The sequence below is a fragment of the Doryrhamphus excisus genome, chromosome 3 (genome assembly GCF_030265055.1).
Source record: "Doryrhamphus excisus isolate RoL2022-K1 chromosome 3, RoL_Dexc_1.0, whole genome shotgun sequence".
NCBI classification, from domain to species: Eukaryota; Metazoa; Chordata; class Actinopteri; order Syngnathiformes; family Syngnathidae; genus Doryrhamphus; species Doryrhamphus excisus.
In genome coordinates, this window is record NC_080468.1 from 3,580,465 (window position 1) to 3,605,070 (window position 24,606).

Here is a 24,606-nt window from a genome sequence, read left to right on the forward strand (position 1 = left end):
GGCGACTCCAAATTGTCCATAGGTATGAATGTGAGTGTGAATGGTTGTTTGTCTATATGTGCCCTGTGATTGGCTGGCGACCAGTCTAGGGTGTACCCCGCCTTACGCCCGAAGACAGCCGGGATAGGCTCCAGCACCCCCCGCGACCCTCGTGAGGAAAAGCGGTAGAAAATGAATGAATGAATGAATGTTTTGCAGTTAATCATTTAATTAAAATAAAATTCTATATAGGAAAGATCTTTCTTTCTCAGTCATCTTGGCTCAGATAGGCATCAAAATCATTTTTTATCCAACAATCATGCCTGACATCTCAGGACATTCAGTAAGGTATGACCTCCTTAGTATGTGTATAATAATGGCAACATGACCGTATTAGCCACTCAGCAGTATGATGTGCATTGTAAGTGCAATAAGCACAAAGTAGTACTTATTATCAAGAGTATACTTAGGCAGTGTTGTGTAATGGATACACTCTGTGCGGACACGGTCAAGGAGGGTTCCTATGGACACTATTTCAATTACAAGGTATAATGTCAGCACTCACTTTCCATCAACCTCCATCACAGTGTGAAGTAACAAGCTATTTTCAGCCTGCAGCAGTCCACATAGGACAAGGAGACGAGGGCACGAGTCATCCCTGCTCTTCTTCGTTTAAATAAATGGTCTCCAGGGTACTCAAAACTGGAAGGCTAGATGGAAATAAAAAATATTATTTCTATTACATCTTGGTTATGATATTTTTTTGGGTCAAGTCTCATTTGGGGCGGCACGGCGGTCTGGTGGTTAGTGCGCAGACCTCACAGCTAGGAGACCAGGGTTCGGTCCCCGCCCTCGGCCATCTCTGTGTGGAGTTTGCATGTTCTCCCCGTGCATGCGTGGGTTTTCTCCGGGTACTCCGGTTTCCTCCCACATTCCAAAAACATGCTAGGTTAATTGGCCACTCCAAATTGTCCATAGGTATGAATGCGAGTGTGAATGGTTGTTTGTCTATATGTGCCCTGTGATTGGCTGGCGACCAGTCCAGGGTGTACCCCGCCTCTCGCCCGAAGACAGCTGGGATAGGCTCCAGCACCCCCCGCGACCCTCGTGAGGAAAAAGCGGTAGAAAATGAATGAATGAATGAAGTCTCATTTGTTTACTGGGTGCTGGAGCCTATCTCAGCTGTCACCCTGGACTGGTCGCCAGCCAATCACAGGGCACATATAGACAAACAACCATTCACACTGTGGACAATTTGGAGTCGCCAATTAACCTAGCATGTTTTTGGAATGTGGGAGGAAACCGGAGTCCCCGGAGAAAACCCAAGCATGCACGGGGAGAACCTTTAGCAACTCATTATGTAATAATTACATGACTTCCAGACTGACATTGCATACCTTGGCTACACTTTGTGACCATATCTGGCTGCTGACTCCGGCTGGTGCCAGCTGATTATGGGTTTATCTTTGGGTTGCTTACTGCCCTTTCACCTACTTAAAGCAACGTTGTCTGACAAAGCACTATTTCTATGACCTACTTGAGGTCACTCACTCACTTCATAGATTAATTGATAAAACAGTTATTTTTATAATGTACTTCAGTATATTCAGGCACTTCATTACTAAATCAATAAAACAGTTTTGAGCTTACAAAATATAGCTTACAAAAAGTATTTGATGTGTTAGTATGTAATAAATATCCATGTGTATTTATCCATACACATAATTCTATGTTTAATCATACTTCTTTAGCTCATGCCATGGCAGTATAGCAATAGTGGAATGCGGGAGACCAGTGATTATTTTACTGAGATAAACAATTGGATGTATTTGCCAATGTATTTGTTATATCAACTAATACACAATGTACACATGCAAGCATGTATACAAAAGTGTCCTATAAATTATTACCAATAAACAATATGGTCAACATTATTTTGAGCCCATTTTTTCATTTAAAGGGGATCTATTATGCTCATTTTTAGACCCTTTGTATTGAGTTCTATAGAGCAGATAAACACAATAACCCACACAGAAACTTCAGAGCTTCCAGAATCTGCACCTATTCCAGCTGTATTTCCTTGGATTTGTGCTTCCCACCAAAACGGTCTGTTTTAATTTGTGCCTCCGGGCATGCCCACTCCTCTGTGATTGGTCACACGGCCAAAGTGCTTCCTAATTATGAATTTACCCCACTTTTCACTTTAGTGGGTATAGGAGTTGATAATAAATGAACAAAGTCTTTGGAGAGCTAACTGAAAAGTGTTTAGGAGCTACTGGCTGGAGACCCCTGACTTACCATCTTTGAACTCAAAGAGTAGGCACCTCCAACCTAGCCTGCCCGAGGAGGAGCACTCATTGTCGGACACACTTTGTTTTAGGCATGTTTTCGACACAAATTGTATGGATTCTGCACCCTAAAATGTGGCATAATATAGAAGTCTGCTCTCCTATTGGAATCTCCTTTTTGAAAATTTCTGTGGAATTTTTTATAGTTATTATTTTTCTGTGGAAAAAAACTTGTTTATCTATATTTTCCCAGAGAAACATGTTGTATAGGTGAAGATATTAATGCTAGCTTTGATTTTCAATAAAATTAAATAAAGACAGGTGATTATTTAAAAAATGAGACAAAGAGTGTTAACATTAGCCATGTTTTATTACATTCTTAAAGTTAGGACAACAATAACAACAACAACAACAACAGCGTGGCTTTGATGCGACGTCACAGCCTTGCAAGCACAACATGGTCAACATGAGGTAGATCACTCAGGCACACAGGTTACCACTGTGCTGCTTTTTAAAAAGACATTTCTGTGAAGATTGTGTGAGCAAGTTGCATATTATTCCACCTTGTGTGAAACCATCTCATATTCAGTCATCAGTCTCGTTTTTGGGAGTTGTTAAATTGATTAGTTTCCATTTGCTTTGGCAACTTGTTAGTGCAAGTTCACTCTTCCTCCGCCTCAGTGACATTCAGTAGATTCAACAATCATTTGTTTGGTTTTTTGGGGGGGGGGGAGGGGGGGTCCGTGTGCAAAGCCTTCAGCAAGAGGACGCACTTCTTCGGCGTCAGCGAGCTCAGCATGCAATCAAATATCAATATACTTTTTTTTAATGATTATCAGTCCAAAAATAATGAAATAAATAAGAGTGGCCCTCCAGAGCACTAGAGGGTGACAGAGACACATGGTTAAGGACACATCTAGGTAGATTCTTCTCGCCTTTGCATAAAAAGACACCAAAATATACTGGTTAAAGTTGCACAAAACAACATCAGTAACCCTCTACGGGTGAAAGGGGATGATATAATATATTAATAATAATGTAAACAATGCTTTAAACAGTACAGTAGTCCAATTATCTCGCTTCTTGGTTATTTCCTTTCCTTTCACGCCTCAATATTTTCTTATTGGTCCCTTGCAATGCATGATATGTTATGTAAAGTCAATTCTTTACAAAACCTGTGCACAAAAAAAAACATTCAGTGTGTTTTCTTTGTTTGCTAGTTACCGCCATCAATACCAGGGTGGACGGCTTGGGGCAGGGACATTTAGGTGGACATATCTGTAGGCTCAACGTGTGTAACAAGAACTTCAACGGTGGTTGGATGCTTCATTAGGTCACCACTATGTTGTGCACTACACATCTAGCGTGTATGGTTGTATTCCGACTAGGCAGTGACGTGAAACTGGAGTTGTTAGACTGTGAAGGCATGACGGGGAAAACAAGAAAAAGGTGCAAGAGGATGTCTTTGGTGCCAAGAAAAGTAAACGCAAGTAACGCAAGTAAACACATTTTTTTTTTTTTTTGCCCTTCTCTGTAAGTCCACATTAAAACCCTGAGATAAACACGTACGTCCAGTGTAGGATGTACTGTGGTTAAAGTCCATGTACATTCTTATCAAATAGTCACATTAAGACAAACTTACAAAGCGGAGCCATAAACATGAGTGGGACTCTGGCGCCACCTTTGACCTTCCTCTGGAATGGCAAGAAATGCTGGTTTGGTTGTGGAATGGGACATTGGTCTTTTCAAACATGGCGGCCAGTCAGAAAGTAGAGGGGGCGGTCCTCGCTACAGTTGGCCGTCTGGAACTCGTCCCGCAGGCGGAACTGCCACTCATCCTCCAGCTCCAGCCTGACGATGGTCTGACGCAGTGAGCTCCGGTCCTGGCAGATGACGCACAGGGTGGCACCTGTGGATGTGGTCACATGACAAAGCGGTCATTTTGTAAGTCATTTGTAACAGAGCGGTTTACTATATCTTTATTATTGTGCTTGTAGTTTCATTACAAGCTTACTTTTATTATTATTATTATTTATTATTATACGGGAGCCAAGGCAACAACATTTCGTTGGCAATTTCACTGCTGTGTAATTGTGCAATGCCAATAAAGGAAGTCTATCCATCTATCTATTTGGAACTGAACTCATGCACATGGAAAACCTTGTGCACGCTACACGCCTCCATGCTTTTCCACTTCCTGCTTGCTGAGGAAGCTTTATTACTTGGGAAAGATACACGCAGAGGTCTTATAAAATGCACTTCTGCCACCTTGTGCAGTTGCATCATCGCCTCTTTTTGCTTTTCGTACACAAAAAACATTAAAGATGTACATATATATACATGTCTTTGGCATAGGGCATTTGAGTTAAAAAAAAAGTATTAAAATTAAAAAACAAATAAAAAAATAAAAAATTAATTAAAATTAATCATTAATACATCTAAACCTTGATCACCTACAACACAAAGGTAAGTTGTTGATTTTTTTTTTAGATATCTTTTAGATATTAGCCTACATTGACCTCCTACAAGGTCCATCCTGCACAATTTAGATCACCCAGTTTGTACCAGTTGTACCATCATAAAATGTACCTAATGTTGTGGCCAGGAGTTGAAGTGTGCATGAATCTCACCTTTGAGGAAGCGGAATTTCTTGAGGAGTCCGGAGACAACGAATGAGTCGCAGAGGTACAGCAGTAAGCCGCTGAACACCTGACCCTGATGGTTGAGGTTGGTGGAGTGTGGGCGGGAGTTGATGTAGCACACGGAGATCTGACACATCCAAAAACATGCATGCATGTTTATCTACTGTACTTTTCTCTCATAGCATGAAAACTCAACACTGCAGCTTACCTCCGGGCTGATGTTGAGGTAGCTGTCGATGGACAGAACTGGGTTGTTTGGGTTCTGGATAGCTTTGGGGAACAATCTGTGGCTGCAGCTCTGTAGAAACTTCTCCAGCAGGAACTGGGCAGGGGCATCCAGCAGGGTCTGCTCACTGTCAGGGGCGCAGACATACTGGGAGGGGCTGATTAGGGTGGGGTTTTCTATTTCCTGTAGCAAAACAGCACATAGTCAGGGAGGAATGTTCAACTGAAACAAGCCAAGTCAACAGTGCATGGAGATGTTACCCACCATGAGTTTAGGTTTGACCATGAAGTCTTGGTTCCCCCCAACTGGAATGTGCTTCTTCATCAAGCTGAAACTGTTGAAACAGCACAGCAGAAGCCCGCTGCTGTTCACCCGAAGATTGAAGTCCACCTCCTCACAACTATACCTGCACACCACCAGAACCGAGCATTAGCACACCACACCACTACACAGATCCCACCGACCTCCATTCATCACCCACCGGTTGAGGTCGTACTGGACGTTCTGGGTGAGGTCCACATTGAGAAGGACAAAGTCGTGCAGGTGGCACCGACTGAAAGGCTGTCGGAGGGTTTTGCGAGCCAGGGCGCTACTCCACTTACGGGTGCCGCACATAGCATAAAGGGAGATCTTGGGGGTTGTCTCCATGTGTTGCAGGACCATTTTTAGAGACACGTTGGTGAGCGTAGAGCCCCCCTCGGGCCCACTGCTGTGGCACAACAAGAAGTAGATACAGTTTGGTCAGTTTTGTTCAACATATTTTAAGGGTCCCATAATAGTGTGTTAAAAGTGTGTTGTCCAAATGTATGTATTAATTTTTTTACAAAGCAGTCCCCTGTGAAGTATTGAAATTGTAATATGTAGTATTCTACAGTGGTTATGGAGTCAGTCATGTTATATTCCATTTATAAGCAGTATTCAACGTTAGCATGCCAAGTGGATGGATAAATGGATTTTGCCTGTAGCTGATTAAAAAAATGTAGTCAAAGTTGGTTTTACCTGCCCTCGGCTGGCTTCTGGGCGTTAAACAGAACGCACGCGTCGTCCATCATGACGATGAAAGGCCAAACATCTTGCCTCTTGACCCCTTGCTCTTCCCATCGGTTCCTCTCCAGCTCCAGGTTATGGTATGACAGCTCCTTGATCATGAAGCGAGCGGCCCCTTGAGCCCATACAAAGGCTATGTAAGTCCATTTCCACTATTTTGATAAAATAATTGCAAACCATAAATACAAGGGTGACCTCACTGACCAACTCCAGAGTTGTTGAACATAGCAGGCAGGACGAGCAGGATGTGGTTGGGCCAGTACTTCCTGTAGTGGGACATCTCAAAGTGCTTGACCACCAGGATGTGCAAGTGAGCGGCACCCTCCATGGCATGATGAATGTTGAGCAGGCCGTGCTCTTGGCGCCCCGTCGTCGGCGTGAAGATGGGGCTCTTCAAAAGATCGGGGTCCTGAAGACACAAGAATTGAAGCAGAAAGTGATATCTAAGCTTGTCTATACTAATATACACTTAATGGACACTTCATTTGGTACATTTGCCCAATAAAATGAGCTAAAAATATCCTCATACATAAGAATAACTACAAAAGGGAAATATTGCTTTTTTAAAAGTGTTAAATGTGTTCCTATGTTAGTTAGCAGGTTACCCCCTGGTTCATAGAGGGTGCCATTTTGATTGCAATAAGGTGGACTGTACCATTCTGAAATAAATTATTAAAAGCTGATTTATTTTTTACCTTTTAAATTTAGATGTACCGTATTTTATTGTTTGTTCCATACACCACCCTGAAGAAAATATGACTTTGTTTTCTTTTATATGTAACTTAATGGTGCCATTAAATGTCTTTGTATGTTTGTTTTTGTTAGTTGGTTACTTCCGGGTTCAGGGAGGAAGCCATTTTAAATCTCTTGTATGCCACTGAAAAAAAGGTGAAAGGGTGAGTTCTTGAAAAATAAATGACATATTATTTAGCTCATGCACCACCGTGCACAGAATTTGGGTTTATTTAAACAGAATGGGACCAACGTGTGAAAAAGTGAAGAAAATAATGTTTGTTTGTTTGTTATCAGGCTACTTCCTGTTTCAGAGAAAACAACATGAGAAGGAAGGTGGGACGGTGCTGTTCATGTGACTGAAATAAATGACAAAAGGTGCGTTATCCTTCACATTTAAATATTATTGTCTTATTCTTTGGTACATACATATAAAAATGGGTTTGACCACTATAGTGTAATCATGCAAATAAACCTTGTTAGCTAACATTTTTCGAACAAACTAGCTAAAACGAGCTAGCTAGTTAAACTAGCTCACACTAGCTAGCTAGTAAATAGCATATAACCATTCTTGGCAGAGGTATTCATTCTCATTGCTTCAAATGATTTTACATGTCTTCTGATCGGCACTGTAAAGTTTGGTTATTTTAGTCTCCAGTGCAGTTTTACACCACTGTAAACTACACCCACAACAGTAAACATACTTAACCATTGTCTCTGATGATGTCAATCCAAGACAGTTTAAAAGCAGCGTTTTTTTTCTTTTTATTTTGCTCTTCTTAGGTGTACTGGTCAAGCAAATGAAACCAACCTTAGTGGAGACCAAAGGCAGACGCATGCTTTCTAGGTGGCTGCCCTGTTGACTGAAGACAAAGTGCTGCTCCTTGTCTTTGGGAATGACAAACTGGAGCTGGACCTCCTCCCCCAACATGGACGAGCAGAAGGTGAAAGTGTGGAAGGTACACTCGGACAGCTGTGGCACACAGCACAGATAGATATTTAGACATGTCGGATATGTTTGATAAGAATTGCTGCTTGGGGTGCACTGACTGACCTGTGTGGCAGGGCTAGCGTCACAGTAGTGGTGACACTGCTCACAGTGATGAAAGGCATTGTGAGCGGCGTATTGAGTGAGGCGTATCGACTTGGTCTCCTGTTTGCCTTCCATTTGACTCCTTTCTTCTTCTTTCTCCTTCTTTCTTTCTGATAACAAAAAAAATGTTTGAATGCATCGCAGATGTGATAAAGCACAGAGGTGAACTTTCTATAGCACACACCTCTCACTTTCAGCTTTGGCATCTTGTCAGAGTGGACTGGGCTAGCCTTCTTGAACTTGGAGTCTCGGGGGTTGGGGTCAAAGGGCATGTTGCGGATGTCTTCGATGTCAGGCCACTGGGTACTTATCGGTGTTGCGACCTCATGTGTCTCTGCAGAGTTAAACAATCTAAAATCCACTCAAAACTCTGCATCGATGTGTCAGTGATCTGTACCTTCACCTTCCTCCTCCTCTTCCTCCTCATCACACACGTCCACCTCCAACAGTCTGATGAGCATCCGAAACAGGATACGTAGAAACTGGAGGTAGGCACCAGTTTTCCCCACCTGCCAAAAATGCGGAACAGTGGAACTTTGGTTATTGTCATGAATCTGTAAAATAAGTGTAAAACTGAATTTAAAAAATGGAAACAGAAAAAATAAAATAGATTTCATAGAGCCATATATGATAAACTGAGGCATATTTTTGGAAAAAAATTCCACCAAGTCCTATGTAAATCAGGGCGTACAAAAGTTACCACTGTACTGCACTGTACCACTTGCCTTATTGTACAGTGTCATATTACCTGTGGGGGCCCACTGAGCAGTAGACGTCGAGGGTGCGGTACAGGTGGAGCTTCGTAATCGGCGTGTTGCTGCCTGGCGACTGTCCACTGTCGGTAGTAGGTGCTCTGCTCTTCACTCTGCAGGCTCTGTGTGATGGGGGGCCTCAGGGGGCTGCTCCACGCTACGTCGGCGTGGGGCAGTAGTGAGAAGGAGGACAGCTGGCTCCCTGAGTCGCCCGCTAACAAGTTATATGCTGCTCGTGACATTATGACGGTCCTTGGAGAAACACGGACAGGTTTTGGGTTGCGGCCGCATTGTGTGGACTGGCTGGGCCGCTGGGTGGAGGAAGAGGACGGGGATGGGGATGAGGAGGAAGAGCTGGAGTAAAGGGACGCGGGTGCATTGGATGATATGGGAGGGTTGGACGAAAGCTGGCTTCCCATGGAATCACACTCCTGCTTGAAACTGGATGTGTTGATGCTCTCAGGTGGACAGGTAGACGTGGAGGGCTTATGGAGGGAATCTGCGGCATCTGATGAACTGACACCATTCTCTACCAAAGAGCCTGAGAGAGTAAAAAGAAGGAAGTTGTAAGTATCAACATATTTACATCTTAAGACAAGGGCGGTGACCCACCAGAGGTCCTGGTTGCTGCGCTGCCATTGCTCTGAGGTCGCTCCAGCTCATCGCCATCATTCATGCTGGTGGTGGCTTTATCCCCATCGGACTCCCGAGGGCCTGTCATCTTTTTGGGCTCCTGGACCACCCCCATGGAAACGTGGGTGCAGGCCAGGCCCACCTCCTGTTCTAGTGCCGTACGCGTCAAGTAGCTGGAGTCGATTAGGCGAAGATCGCTGTACTTCAAAGACCTAAAAAGGTGAAAGATGTGACGTCATATGAATCCAACACTTTGTGAACATGTAGGGATTACCTGGGGAAGGTCTCTCCAAGAGGGTCTTTCCCTGTCAGGATGACGATACAGGGTAGACCCTCCAGATCTTCGTACGTTAGCGGCACCCAGTCTTCATTGTCACAGCCGCGCCATGCCTGCAGGACACAGCCCTTTAATAACTACTGCATCTTGGTGGTTGTTATTAACAAATCCACAGTGGTTCCTCACTCGCAAGCGATTGGTGAAGTTCCTAGGGAGGTTTAGTTCGGAGGCGGGGCTTCCCAGCAGCACGGCAAAGCACAGCTGGAGACCCAGCTTGTCCCGCACGTCCTCCAGTCGCTCCCGGGCCAGCATTGCCAGCTGCAGCGAGGGCACACGAACCAGCAGCATGTGGCCCCGCCCTTGGGAGCCCTCCCTGCCCGGGGCATTGATCAGGTCCTCCACCATGGCTAGTGTCTCCGGTGTGATGTGATCTCTCAGGGACGGTGAAGAGGTGAGCGCCATCATGGCTTCGGTGTACTGCTGGATGAGCAGGTAGCTGCGGATCACCATGCTGTGGAGGTGTGGGTGTCTGGTGACACAAATAAAAACTTCATTTGTCACATTATCATTATGAAGTTGTCTTTGCGCTCTGTGGCTTCTCACCTTTGCAGCAAGGTGTGGACCATCTTTTCGAAGGCATCGTCACAGCGCAGGATGGGGCTGGCCACGCCCCACTGGAGGGATCTGCTATAGTCCCCAAGGCCGAAGTAGACCAATTCATCACAAGGGGCCGCCCCCTGCTAGGAAGATAAGCATGCAACAAAACACATTTGTTGATACTAGTAGTACTCAGCACACATTCTCCGTTACTACATCAACAATAGCCCATTACTGTACTCCCCCAAGGAGCTTATTATGTTGTCATTTGTATACAAGGTTAGATCAAACTTAAATGATGAAACAAATTATTTAACCTTAACTTATCACAAGAAAGTAAGTGCAGTGTTTGTCCACGAGGTGGAGCAGTTGGACCACCGCGATGATTAGCCTACTGTGTGCAGACTATTGTGAAAATCAATTCACCCTCACCAGGCTTTCATTCAAGGGCCAGTGCACCTCGTTGTGCACGCTGATGCGGGACTGGTGTGTCTGCAGCGTGTACGGGAAGCAGCTGACCTGCAGAACCAGCAGGTTCACTGCATCCAGGACCTCCTGGCAGTTGACCACTCGGTCAGCCAGGCCCTGCAGCTCACCGTGGCAGACAGAGCCCGACAGAGCGCTAGAGGGGGGAAAATAAAGACTGGAACGTGGTTTTTTGTCAAAAGCCATTAAGTATAGAAAAACTAGCATTATTGAATTTGAAAAATACAGTATCCAATACAGCACGATTCCATCCCAACATGCAGAAATATCAATTTTGAAAGGGCAGACTTGGATTGGATCTTATCAGCTTGTTCAGTAAATTTAGTGTGGATGTACTGTCCCCTTCAAACCCTAGTCCATATTAGACCACTTGGCCTAGACTCTTCAAATCTGGACTGGATTAATCTATAAACCCTAAAGATTCAGGAAAACAGAGTTTTTGATTTTTGAAAACTTTATTCTATTTGTAAAAATTCAAGAAAAGACATATGACCTCAACACGACCCCTCAGTAACTCAGTTGGTCAGTACCCTTTTTTGTATAGCAGAGGCCGTCATTGTGCATAGGTGTACCAGAAGGCATTGAGCATATATGGCTGGCTATTTACCAGAACAATATCAGGTTACAATGGTGTGTCTTTGACGAATGAGGGACTCTAGGTCACTCCGAAGATGTGTGTATATGTGTCTCAGCACGGACAAAAGCCTAACACACATAATCTGAGTGGCCCAGAGCCCCCTCAATCAGCAGAAGCGCCACCATTATATCATCATATTCTTCTACTTGTATACGCTCAATGCCTTCTCATACACCTATGCACAATGACCGTCTCTGCTGTGCAAAAGGGTAGGATACTGAGTTACTGAGGGGTCACATTGAGGTTATGTCCCTTTTCTTGCATTTTCATTGGCCAGGAGGAGGAGGAGCCTGCAAAATAAAACTCAAAATGACCTGACCAACTTTTATGCCTACTTCTACGTCATTCCATTGTGTTTGTTCACCCTCTTCCTCCTCTTCCCCTTCGGTTTCATCTTGAAAAAATAGAACAAGGCCAACCATGCAGCCATAACAACTCAGAAGTGTGTCTCGTACCTTGTCAGGTCAACATGCGAGTTATCGTGGATGAGGACAAACAGTGTGTATGGGTTCTGTTTGACTTTCCTCATGAAGGCCTCCATCTTAACGTGCACATCAGTGTCCAGTCGCACTACGTATTTGTCGCATTTCTGCTGAGCCAAGCCGGATTCCTGCATTCCTAAGTCCACGAGGACACCTGTTTGAAAAGGGAGGGAATGACACATTATGTATACCAATGGTTCCCAAACTTTTTAAAGCCGCGTACCCCTTCAGACATCTGACCTGAAGCCATGTACTACTACTACACATTTAAAAAACAAACTCTTTTATTTTCATTAACTTGACATTTTGCGCATAAATAATTAATAAAACATGCATTCATTTTATAGTAATGAAGTGCATTTTGCATGGTTGCATTTTGAGAACGTTTCACATGAGCACTGCTAAATAGATAAAGCAGTAGATCCGAAGTACAGAAATACATACAAACAACAATAAAGCCTAATTTTCAGGGTGATGCTGACTGTTTTTCACATGTGTGCTGTGTGGGGATAGGAACTAATATAAATGAAATCTTCACTTTTAATGTACAAAGTAATTATCAAGCTTACTTATTTGTTCATAAGATGCAAACACAGTAATGACCAACTTCATACTCCCTTCTGCTCCGTTCTCCTTGCACCGTGAGGCCTTCAGGCCCACTTTTAATTGCAAGTGTTATACGCTAATTCTTTTTCATTTTTATTAACATATCCCCTACTACAATAGGTGTACCCCACTTTGGGAACCTAGGACGTATACATTTCCTTCTATGCCTTTGAAGTCTATGTTTTGGTTGCATACCTGATTGTCGGATGCGCTGTGCCGTCTGGTTTACTAGAATGTGAGAGGGCGGGACTAAAACCAGAAAGTCCACTTTACAAAAGCGCCCCAAGTCAAGGTTCTGGCTGCCTGAGTCAGCAATGGAGCAGACCTGAGAGAGGAGGCGGCGGGCCACGCTCAGTTGGGTCGGAAAGATCTGGAAGACCTTACTGAGCAGCTCTGATGCAAGAAACAAGGAAGAGATCCATCATTGATTGCAACACACGTCAGCAGCATAGCAGACGAATCATAAATGAATGTCTATTTTAGAGAGCAAGGTCGTGCATTGGGTATAAATATTGCCTCATTCTATGCTCAAAAGTCAAAATGAATCGTTTTTAAGTTCCTCACCTCTGTCTGCAGGTGGTGACATGCTGGCAGACTCCTGCGAATGGATGTGGTCAGTGACATCGCCCTGGAAGGGCTGGATGACCTGGCCTTTCCGTCGCCGCTGATACCGCACCAGCTGCTTGTCCAGATTGTCCCCTGTGAAAACAAGCAGTCACCATGGTAACACACGAGGCAAATGTTCAGCCAGATGAGAACATGATCACAAACACACACAGCAGCATGAATATTACACAATGGTGTGTAACACACATGCATGGCTGATAAGCAATCTGCATCATTATTGCTGATGCTTATTTGATCGACTAAGGATATTTAAATATTTATATCTGCCAAGCTTTATTTAAACAAACTTTGTGCATGCAGGTTTGGAAACAGTAATGTCAAACCGAGTTGACTCCAGATCTGATCAATGCAGTTTAAAGTTGACACAAATATCACATTTAACACAAAAAGATTGCATATAGTGGAGACACCACTTACCTAGCGAGGTGGTTTTGAAGTGAGACGCCAATACACTGACTTTCCCCGTGATGAGCTCATAACTGATTTCCTTCAGGAACTCGTTGGTAGTCAGCATGCCCTCTGCCAAAGCCCGTGCTTGGTACTTTCCTGTGGTGGACACATGTCACAAATCTGAGCATGTGTCACAATAATGATCCACGAGAAAAGCTCTGAACGTACCTAAGACCAACATGCAGAACTCATTTCCATTCATTTTGGAGGCACATATGATGACCACGTAGGTGGGCAGCGACTGCTGGGGGTGGGGACCCTCGCTGAGGGTGCGCAGTGACTCGCAAATGCCCTCCCCTAGGGAATTATGGGTAACCACCACCTGGACAGTGCCCCCAGAGACGCTGGCCTCCAGTCGAGCCAACCAGGGCAGCTGTGATGGGGAGATGGCAGGACCGCAGGGGCAACAGAGCATGGCCTTCAAAACTATTTGTTCCAGCTCCTCCCTAAGGGGGATCTGCTCTGGGCCTGCAAGAAGCATCAAAATGTGAGTAAGATGCAAACTCAAAGGTGACGAATTGGCTTCTAAAGAACACACGCGCACACCTAGCTTGTATATTTGTTTTACTGGGTGGTATTTAAACAAGAATGAGAGGTCATTGCCCTTGCTAGCCTGCTAGGATTGTACACTGCATTTGTGTGTGTTTTGCGGCTCACCTAGACGTGCCAGATACTGTAACGTGAGCAGAATCATGGTCTCCACGCTCAGCAGTTGGCTGCTGCTGAGGCCCAATGTCTCCAAGTTTTTTTCTGTCAACTGGTTATTCTTGTAGCAACCCACCAGCAGTGGACTCACGACCAAATCCCCAACATTGCCATAGAAATAAGGTAGAATGCCATGCCCTGGAGAGACACCGTCAAACAACAGTGTGTCAACAATGCAGTGGGGGGAGAAAACGCTGCAAGGAAAAGTGCGACTGTGTTAGGTCAACGTGACATTCCTCCATTATGTAATATTGAACCACTGAACGTATCAGTCGGAACAACACACTTGTAAGATGAAGGAGAACGAGGCTACCCTCAGTGCCATCCAAGAGCAAACTGAGCACAGCATGAAAACGCAGCGCTTCAGTAAAAGGCATAGTACTTATAATAGATTCCCGGCATGTGTCGATATGATTACAAGATGCATAGGAGTCTGGTACCAATGAGGATGACAGGGCGAACTCCTGCGCAGTTGAGTAGGTTGTCCGGCACGATAACCGTCCCTCCAGCACTGACTGGCTGCGGTTGAATGACACCCGGCCCCGGTGGTTGAGGAGACAGACCCCCTAATACGGAACCTGTTTGTACAATAGACACAGAGATAACAATACTGGGATTAGATACATCAGATACATTTACCCAACAATTCATGTGCAATGATGGCATAATCACAGTTATGTGGTCTTTGATTATTATGGGGATTTTTTGCTCTTAAATAATTCCTAACTCTCTAGCAGCTCCATCTCCATGGAGTCTCCATGGAATCATCCCTAATGACCTCACAGAACGTCAGCAATGTTGTTGTGTCATCTTCAAACCAGACTGGAAATGATTATTAACAAAATAGTCTACGTACGTCTGCAAAAATGACACAAGTTCACAAGCAGACACATTAGGGTCAAGCTTTACTCTGATTCTTGTGGATTGGCATTCTAACCCGGGTGACATTCTGGAAACCAACCTGGAGAGCAAACGACAGGCCGGATTGCTGGAACAGGGACGGCTGTGAGAGGGACAGGGACGATGGAGCTGGGATGCCAGCTTCGATGCCGCTTTTTGGGAGGGCCGGAGTTCATGGCGGAGGATACTGAAAAAACAGGAAAAAAAAACAGAAACCCATTTTAAACACGGAAGGCAACAAAGTACTGGATGATCTGACCAGGAAAGGGAAGTCTGACCTGGACTGTCTCCCAAGTCGGGTGTTCGATACCCTTGACTCTGAGGCCCTAGGGTGACTTGGGAGGGGCTAAGCAGAGGAGGATGCCCTTCAATACTCAGGCAATTGGTCGGCCCGTTTACCCTTAGAGCTGTGGGAACTGGAAAATCATACAGAAAATCTATTTATTACAGAATTCAAGCCACAATATGAGGTAAATATAATCTTCCAAAGTGAGGAATACATGAATATTTGAACTTATTCACATTGTATGCAATACACTAAAACATTGATCAGCATGCATAACGTTTGTCTGTCAATATCACACAACCTCGTAAAAGGGGATAATGGATAGCAAAACCTTCAAAAGTCATTAGAGCATTCCCGTTGGTATTGATCCATGAGTGTGCGTGCATGTATGTGTGTGTGTGTGTTAGGGTTGGCCGATAGCGACGTTAGCATATATGATGTCATGTATCATGATATGATGATATAAAATGTAAATTCAGTGGAATCTTGTATAAAAAGACACTAACCTTAATCCATCTAATGAAATATACTGAATATATGAAATTGTAAAGCACATGTATTTATTGGTAACAAACTGGCTAACTTTTCGAAGGGGATGTCAGCCTCTGCACACATTGATACTAAATCTTCAACAAACTGTAATGCCTGTGCTTGTGATGAAGTCACCCATGCAATTCCAACTGCCTATGGAAGTTATATTTTTGTTTACACAGACATGGCGCAAACGGCGCTTTTATTTTGAAGTACGGTCACGGAAGTGTGTTCTGTGTGTGTGGAGAATGTATTTACGGCTAAGACAAGCTACATTCCTTACATTAAAGCCACAAAACACAATGTGGTGAAAATAAAAACCGAACGTTCCTTCACATGATGACAGCATTTGATTCATCTTATACAGTATATCCCGTCATTAACTCGGCTTGTTTATGTTTATCATTTATACCAGTATAAGTCATTTTCTTATCATTGGAATAATCTATTCCGATATATAAAAAAAACACCCAACCTATTGAGTGTACATGTGTATGTGTGCGTCCACGCAAGCCATAGAGCCACATGTTAATCTCCAAAGTCCATCCATCCATGCATTTTCTATGCCGGTTATCCTCACTAGGATAGCGGGTATGCTGGAGCCTATCCCAGCTGTCTTCGGGCAAGAGACGGGGTACACCCTGGACTGGTCGCCAGCCAATCACAGGGCACATATAGACAAACAACCATTCACACTCACAACAATTTGGAGTCGCGAATTAACCTAGCATGTGGGAGGAAACCCGGAGAAAACCCAACCACGCACGGGTAGAATATGCAAATTCTTCCTCATCTCCTGATTGTGTGGCCTACATGCTCGGCCAAAGACTTGTAGCTAGGCAACCTTTCACAATAAGGTTGAGTGCACCTTATTGCCACTGAAGTGACACTTGGATGCAGGTCTAAATCCCCAGGAGTGAATGCATGTGAGTGCATGTTATTATCAGGAGGCTTCTTCACCTATTGGTAGTGTCTTGTTTCCAGGTGTGGAGGCCAAAGGCTTGATGAAACTGCACTCTCGACTCAGGTCCTGAGTGCCGAAAAAGACAGAAGAGGCTGGCGTCGTTCTGGTAGGTGGAGAATCTATTGGCGGGGGGGAAACAGAAGGGGGGATTTAAGGCTTATTAAGGCATGTAGTATGCATTCAGTGCTTCAATTCAATGCCGAGCAGTGCGGTTCCACACTACTGTATTAGATGCCAGTAGGTTGTGGAGTTTGTATTGCAGCTCACCTGAGAGAGAAAAGGGAGATGAACCGTTTCCGCTGGTTCCTCCGTTTTCTTTGCTACTGACCGATGAGGATGAGCTGGGCTTGGACGTTGATGCACAGCTAGAGAACTGACGTGTTTTACAATCTGAAGAGAAGTTGGCAAACAAACAAAACAAGTGTGTTGATATCAATACTTCATTGGGTCATGCACAAATGAAGTCAGTTTGCTACCTTTCCAGCAGATGAGGGGTCCTTTGCACAGAGCACCCTGAGAGTTCTTCAACAGGTGATACTTTAAGTGCTTCTGCTTCTTGGGCTGCGTGGACAACTTGAGGTTGATGTGGTTGGAGAACTCGGTGAAGTACCTGAAGCCCTTCTCACCACAGCCCACACAGTTCCCTGAAAAACCTGACAGCCCAGAAGAGGAAAATTGTTAAACAAAATGCTGGAAAGAAGACACAAAATGTTCATGCATGCAACAGTTACAGGGAACACGCTGACCTAAAAGTGCATTTTTCCCGTTCTCGTCCGGCAAAAAGCGTCGGTCCACGGCACACACCAGGATGTGCTCAGGGACGCTGGGGGACTTGGCGCCGATCAGCTCAAAACCCATTGGCACATCAATGAGCTCCGTTGCCAGGGAGACCAGACGGAGATCTTTGCCAGCCTGGCAGAATCCTGAGTAGGACGTGTTCATTTATTTGAATTACTCACATTTTGGTCGGGATGAGAAGCAGCTGTGCTATCAAAGCTAATATATTCGTCACCGTAAGTACCATGAACCATATTCAGTACCTTGTGTATCAAGAAAGGAACCATATTTGGTACCTTAAGCCAGTGATATGTAATGGACGAATACTTAAAGAGGCCCAAACGTTTCATCAAGACGAGACAGCGTCATATAATTTGAGTGGATTACCATCGAGTGTACAGCAGCCGTCTGGCGCGGGGGCCTGCAGGTACGGGAGCGGGGGGCTGTTGCTGTCCTCGTCCTCCTCCTCCAGCTCCTCCAGGTCGTTGGAGGAGTGGCTTTTCAGGAGTTCATGGCCGGGCAGCTCGCCACCTTGGAGGTCAGCTTTTGGCTTCACGTCTGGTAGAAGATTAACGATGATAGCATCATTTTGACAGATGGATAGCATCCTTCCTGTGAGAGCATGTAACTAAATGGAATGTTTCCTCCATGTTTCCTACAGTACACCACTGACCCTCCATCTTGCCAGGATACGGCTCCGGCTTCAGGTAGAGCTGTGTGAAGATGGGCTGTGGATCGCCGCTACTGGAGCGCAGAGACGCCTCGATAGAATTGTGGAGAGCCTCTTCGAATCGAGTCGACTTCAGCTGCCCGGCATATGAGTTTCCCATGATCTGAGGAGTAAAACATACATTTCTATATTACACTAGAAATGCATGCTGATAGATTACCAGTTCCATACCAAATGGCGGATGGCCAGTGATGGCCCTTTATGGACCAATGACCAATGAAAGTAAAAACACGGTCATGGTTGCAGACTGATCACAGCGGCAGTTTGCCTGCGTTAATTACTCCTGTTATTACGGTTAATGTGACAGCAAACGCGGTGAAGTCACAAAAAATTAGTTTGTTTACTTGCCGGGAATGATCCATCCATTTCCTATGCCATTAATCTTCAAATAGAACAATATAAAATAGACTGGCTCTAAAGTGAGAAGTTAGTCTCGCAAACCAAATATTTAAAAGCGAAAGGACGGACAGAAAAACGGTCATTCTTCTAGAACCAAAGCACTGCGTCTCGTGATCTGAAATCGTATACAGTTCGTTTACAGTTATACTGAAGGCTATTGTGTTTATTCCTTGTTTGTAAAATGAAACTTTTTATTAATTATGTGACATTTCATCCTGTTTTATTTGAAACGCAATTTAGGTTCCAAAATAAGTGTGTTGTAGGGCAGTGACTCTTACTTAATTTCTGCCTGCCATTACTTCTGTCAGTGACACATACAAGCATATTCAAATTGTATGCTGAGTACAACAAATTAAGACATGCTGGCTGGTTTTCACTAATATTGAAAGTCCTCCACACCTAATGCTCCACTATTTGAGAAGCACTTGTTTTAGGGTGCGCACGATGGTCGAGTGGTTAGCATGTAGGCCACACAGTCAGGAGATTGGGAAGACGTGGATCAAATTCTCTGCTTGGGCATCTGTGTGGAGTTTGCATGTTCTCCCCGTGCATGCGTGGGTTTTCTCCGGGGACTCCAGTTTCCTCCCACTTTCCAAAAACATGCATGTTATGTTACTGCATAAAACTGCATAAACAGACTTTACTCAGTTTTAATTGGAAGTGGTTTAGGATATCTTGGCTCTTTTTGCTCCTGTCAACTGTGTGCTGCACCCCCTCCCTCCCAAAAGAGGGTCAACTCTTGGACATCTGTCAGGTCTCGTGTGTGGGCCTTTTTGGTGGCATCCTCAACATGTGTGCCACTAAAAATACGTTTGAAATTTCAAACCACCGTTATTTGCAAAAATTAGAGTACCTCAGGCAGATGCTGCTTTTTTCCCCTTCCATCTTTAAACTTTTGATCACCTGCAAGCTATAATGACACTATTTTCATTTAAGCTCAATTTAAGCTTCATTGTTTTACTTAATTAGAAATATAAACATTATATATTTGAAATGATGATAAGATTAAAAAAAAGATGAATTGGAGTTTGTTCAAAACTTTGGTAGGATACGTTTTTTAAAATTGATTTGAGTATTAATGGATTTCTATAACAAAATTTTTAAATTAAAAATCTAATTCCAAAAATAGTGAAAATAATCATATAAAATGCATTTGTGAGACACCTGGTTTTGAAATAAAAATAAATAATACATAATATAATTTAATATCTGTAATCCAGATAAATAAAAAACAAACCAGTAGCACCAGTTTTACAATAAACGGATACAATTTACAATATATTTTCTAAATGTTGTTTTTTTTGGAAATTAAAGTATATTAATTAACGTATCTGAAATTGCCACACTCCTTCCTCATTCTAGACTCTCTTAGATTAGATTTAAAAACACTTCAAATAATAAAGTTAATTAAGAAATGTCATCTACTACGTGTAATGTTCAATGAACATGTCAGCAATTATCAAGTGGTAGCAAATAGTTAAGTCCCCGCAGATACTTTACATTTTTGACAAGTCCCTCTGCCTACGCCTGGACAGGTTTCCCTGCGTTTACCTAAGAGCCAACCTGGGGAGGAATCTGAGCAGGCTAGACAAAAGACGAGATTAACAGTGGCTGATTGTCCTGTCAGAGAGATAAGCAGCTTAACAGAACCGCACTACAGTATTTTCTTGCTTAACTGATGCAGGAAGGTGGCTGCACGTGGAGACAAAGACAGATGGGCTAAAAAGAAAGAAAGAAAATGAGGGCCCGAGGGCGTTTTTTAAGCAGCCGCTGTCTGCTCAATTGTCAAGTCAAAAGAAGGCTCCGGAGGCCGGTTTGGCCCCAGCTGACCCTCAAGCCTCAGTGGACAGATTTGTCATTAACCTTGGTGAACATGCATAGCGACCTTTTATCACCTGCGCGCTTTAAAACAAAGCATTACTGTGGCAGAGGTCGCGCCAACGGATGTTTCTGAGATGTCACTCGGTCGGTGGCTGAGGCGAGCGGGTGCTTGTCAGGTGAAACGGTGGTCGACATTTAATGGATCACGCATTTACAAGGGAGAGGCGCTTCAAAGAGCGACATCGATGGAAGACGCAAAAGGGAGAGGAGGGAGGAAAGGGTCTTTGATTTCAGCCAATCAGAGGAGCGGTCAAGGCCGTTCTCCTGCTTCTGGGCAGCGACAGATTGCATGAATGTGACCCCGCAGCCTAAGCGTGGTTGTTAAATCAGAGCCCCAACAAGAAGAAAACTGACAGGAACTATACGTTATCAGCTAAAATTGCAGCAAAAGCAGGTCACTCTTAAAGACGGGCAAGGAAAATTAGGAACAACCAGCAGAGGGTGCAAGTATTTCAAGGCCAGCTGGTTTGCAGTCTAAACTGTTTGCAGAAGACTTCACAACAGGAAGTACATTATCTGTTCCAATACCAGCAACACCATATGCTAATGCTAAGTAAAGGCACCACCAAGTTTGATGTAGGAAATGAGAGAATGCCTGCAAACACTGCAATGCCTTATAGACAGAGTTAGGACTTCATTCTTCTTCTCTGTACTCTACCATGTGATTGGAGTTGGGCTCCCCAAAACGGCAAAGGATGGCATCTATAAGTGCTTCATCATTAAGTTCGACATAGTGCTGGAACGGGTTTCCTAAGCTGGCAAAGTTACATTGACATCATTCATTGTAAATGCAATACAATATAGATACAATGGAGAGTGGTACATTGATAACTGTAGGTGACAAAGTTATCCCATAATAGTGAACATTACTGAAACATCACTGGGAAGTGGAAAGTGAATGGAACACGGTTCCTCGGTCTGGAAACATTGAATGCATCTGCTCAAATTCTGTAAGCTGAGGGCGTGTTTTTGACTTCAGCATGTTGACATGCTCATATTTCTCAACAGAAATAAGTAGGCTGAGCTTTATTTTGTAAAGTCGGTTTAGCTCGGATCCTGTTGTTTAAACAAGGCGTTGAGCGTTTCCTAGTGTCTTAGTTGTCTTAGTTTAAAGGCCATGAAGACAATGTGCTCCAATGGCCATACATCCATTCGATTCATGGTCACTGTACGAACAAGGCGACTCACGTGGTCAGATTCTTGGCAGGCGTGAAGGGACTTGTTCTCCTCCGCTACATGCTGGGTCGCCACCTCTCAGCGCTTTAGTGAAGACATCTCACTCTGAGAGCCGACATGTGGGGGAGAACGCACACACACACACACAGACACACACTGCACATTAGCTCACATATAGTAGTGATAATAAATTGAAACGTGGGAGCAACAAAATATTAGAAACAGTTCATATAAACACGTTGCTACAGTGTCTGCATGCAACAATGTGGTCCAAAGAACAATGAATGTGTGCACTTGCAAACATGACAGCCATGACGGTTGTACTCAAGGGGTTAAGGAGATGCTATGTGATACCTCACCCTCCCCTCGGGGCTAAACGCTATAGGATGTTTTAGTTTGTGTGACTGCACACAATCAACCTATTGCGCTACTTTGACCCCTTGATGGAGTATTGTTTAACCACTCAGGCGCTGACATAACACAAAGCAAAGTTCCCCCCCATGCCGACTGTCACAATTGACCCCATCATCACTGGTGAGTGCGTGCTGCGGGCGAATGTCTGTTCTGGGGTCCAAGTCCTGCAAACAGCCAGTGTACACAAGCCACTTTTGCATTTTTACCAAGCACACCGGAGCGGGTGTTGTGAATGATTAGCCAGCTTGATAGAGCCAATCAAAGGCAGGAGTTAAAAGAAGTCAATGTGTCAGCCAGGAAGCTCATTTTAGTCAGTCAATTGCTGACAAAAGACGCGAGAAGCCAGGATTTTTGTCCTTGCTCGGCCCTCTGGCCAATAAATGCAAGTTCAAGCTACTAGAAAAAACCCAATCCTAAGAGGGCAGTCTGGAAATATTTTGGAATCTCACCAGGAGACGTAAATGTCTCCAAAAGATGAGCAGGCCATAAAATCGAAAGAGCCGATACGAGACTTGCCCCAAGGCGATTCAAGGCGTCCAGTTTTTCCAGTAATGACTTTAGGATGAAATGCGCTTAGGACCACAACAGCACTGCTGAATAAATCAGCCAACTAACAGCAATGGTTATATAATATTCTCCATTTAAGGTCAATTTCTATCTGTAGATTCGAGGTTAATCAAATGTTAAGAAGTAAAAAGTGTTTCTTTCCCCTTCTATCTTTGAACTTTTGATTACCTGTAGGCAATAATGTCACTATTTCCATTTAAGCTTTATTTAATATTTTATTGTTTCATTTCATTAGAAATATAAGCGTTCAGTATTTAATAGGCAAGAAATAATAGTTGATTCATTAGACTTTATTAATGATTTTCTATAAGAAAAGCAACATTCAAAACATCACCATTTTTTAATTAAAAATCTAATTACTAAAATAAAAATATTCCAAAAAAATATACAAATACATGAATACAGTTAAATGAAAGATATTTTAATCCAACAATTTAGTATCCTTCTTCTTTTTGCCAGCAGTCCCCTTTTGTTTCCCCCATGTAATTACATTAGAGCAGAGGCAAAGGAGCTGAATTCAATTCATTTGAGGCTGCCTTAGCATTACAAACCACCACCTTTTTTTACGTGTTTTATAGAAATTAGAGATAAAAAACAATGTTTTTAAGTAGGTCCAATGGCTTATGGTGCAGTTAAGCATGCAACAAGCATGCACATATATTAAATAAAAAGAAGATAAGCATCAGGACTGCCTCTCGGGCTCATTGTTATGTGAAATGTAGGAAAGAGCACTTCTTAACATTAGAAAAGACAAGAGAAAAAAAGGGGGATGGGAGGTATGCAAAAAAGGACAAACATCTCTCCACATTCTGTAAATGAGGTGCTAAAAGCTTCCCTCATTAACGCTGCAGCAAGGTAACATGAATATTAATCGTAAATAAATACAAATCTGCTTCTTCTCTACCTTCCATGACTTCCTCCAACTTGGTAGAAATCCCCAAATGTGGTAAATTCCAACGTATTTTTATCCCCAAAGCTTAGTCCATCTTCGGGAGTAAAGTCCTTGGTAGAAGTCCAGGCAGCATGTGTTGGGGCGTCCCTGCTCGCTGTTGCTGCTGCTGTGTGTGTCCACTCACCTCAGTCATCTCTCACACTACACACACGCACGCACGTGCATACACACACACACACACACACAGTCACAGTCAGGCAGGCAAGCAATGGGAATCATCCCATAGCCTCCTCCTCTTCCTCTCTCACTCTCTCTCTCTCTCTTGCTTGCATGCAAACAAACACATACTAGACCCTCCCCCATCGTCCTCCTCCTATCTCCCACCTCCACCCCTCCACCCTCAGTGCCTTCCTCTGTCTTGTGCCATTTGCCAAGGAGGAGGTGGACAATCCACCAAGGGCTCATTCATCTCGGGCCTGATGACCCCCTATGGTGACAGATGCTCCGAGGAGGGAGGCAGCATGGATGGAGAGATGCAGAGGAGGGAAAGGGCTATGTGAAAGAAAAAGAGAAGGGCCCCCCATCATAGCGGCGGTCCGCCACGCGTGACCCCCAGCACGCCATGACATCCAGCGTGGGCGAGATGGAGGGCAGGGGGTTGATTTTGAATCGATTAGCCCTTTTAGGTGGAGGGAGGTTGGGGTGTGTGTGTGTGGGGGGGGGGGGGGGGGGGGGTAAGAGAATCTATCAGAAGCTGGAATGTCAGGTCAGATGCAGCATTTTGTCATCGTGGCCTTGCTCAGGATTGACCTGGGGGTGGAGGGCTTTTA

At 44.0% G+C, this 24,606-nt stretch overlaps 1 protein-coding gene and 1 long non-coding RNA gene across 17 annotated transcripts; one reads left to right on the forward strand and one right to left on the reverse strand.

Annotated features, from left to right (window-relative positions):
* Positions 1 to 2,991: 2,991 nt before the first annotated feature.
* greb1l (GREB1 like retinoic acid receptor coactivator) lies at positions 2,992 to 24,065 on the reverse strand. 11 transcript variants are annotated; one of them, XM_058069175.1, is made up of 34 exons: positions 23,789 to 24,062; positions 21,916 to 22,008; positions 18,391 to 18,550; positions 18,105 to 18,275; positions 17,687 to 17,863; positions 17,417 to 17,593; positions 17,208 to 17,330; positions 16,937 to 17,059; positions 15,438 to 15,575; positions 15,221 to 15,346; positions 14,700 to 14,837; positions 14,212 to 14,397; positions 13,723 to 14,022; positions 13,522 to 13,650; positions 13,042 to 13,176; positions 12,673 to 12,870; positions 11,845 to 12,025; positions 10,699 to 10,888; positions 10,273 to 10,409; positions 9,856 to 10,198; positions 9,667 to 9,782; positions 9,372 to 9,604; positions 8,756 to 9,300; positions 8,411 to 8,516; positions 8,192 to 8,341; positions 7,969 to 8,117; positions 7,726 to 7,887; positions 6,387 to 6,591; positions 6,135 to 6,297; positions 5,617 to 5,841; positions 5,400 to 5,541; positions 5,118 to 5,318; positions 4,898 to 5,036; positions 2,992 to 4,176 (listed from the first exon to the last, which is right to left on the reverse strand). In XM_058069175.1, the coding sequence occupies exons 3-34, from the start codon at positions 18,545 to 18,547 to the stop codon at positions 4,013 to 4,015; spliced, it is 5,829 nt and encodes a 1,942-aa protein (XP_057925158.1). In that variant the 5' UTR covers positions 18,548 to 18,550; positions 21,916 to 22,008; positions 23,789 to 24,062; the 3' UTR covers positions 2,992 to 4,012. The 11 variants fall into 11 exon arrangements, 10 of the variants coding, with proteins under 10 accessions (XP_057925158.1, XP_057925151.1, XP_057925155.1 ...); XM_058069168.1 differs by having other exon boundaries at positions 8,405 to 8,516; positions 10,699 to 10,909; XM_058069172.1 differs by having other exon boundaries at positions 5,617 to 5,844; positions 8,405 to 8,516; positions 10,273 to 10,406; positions 23,789 to 24,061.
* Positions 7,027 to 20,000, forward strand: LOC131126535 (uncharacterized). Of its 6 annotated transcripts, none has more exons than XR_009129190.1 (7): positions 7,027 to 7,078; positions 7,212 to 7,292; positions 7,698 to 8,495; positions 8,745 to 9,325; positions 10,281 to 13,200; positions 16,961 to 17,046; positions 18,379 to 20,000. It is a non-coding gene; the product is annotated as an uncharacterized LOC131126535 (long non-coding RNA). The 6 variants fall into 6 exon arrangements; XR_009129192.1 differs by having other exon boundaries at positions 7,698 to 7,858; positions 8,457 to 8,495; positions 8,745 to 13,200; positions 18,379 to 19,998; XR_009129187.1 differs by having other exon boundaries at positions 7,698 to 7,873; positions 8,348 to 8,495; positions 8,745 to 13,200; positions 18,379 to 19,997.
* Positions 24,066 to 24,606: the final 541 nt, after the last annotated feature.

Bases quoted from the DNA above. Each gene is read 5' to 3' on its own strand.
- greb1l (XM_058069166.1), bottom strand. From the start codon at position 18,547: ATGGGAAACTCATATGCCGGGCAGCTGAAGTCGACTCGATTCGAAGAG. The intron at 14,398-14,699 runs GTACCAGACTCC...GTGTCTCTCCAG, and splicing joins TCGCCCTGTCATCCTCATTG to GGCATGGCATTCTACCTTAT. The intron at 8,118-8,191 runs GTGTGTGCTATA...TTTTGTTATCAG, and splicing joins GCCAAAGCTGAAAGTGAGAG to AAAGAAAGAAGGAGAAAGAA.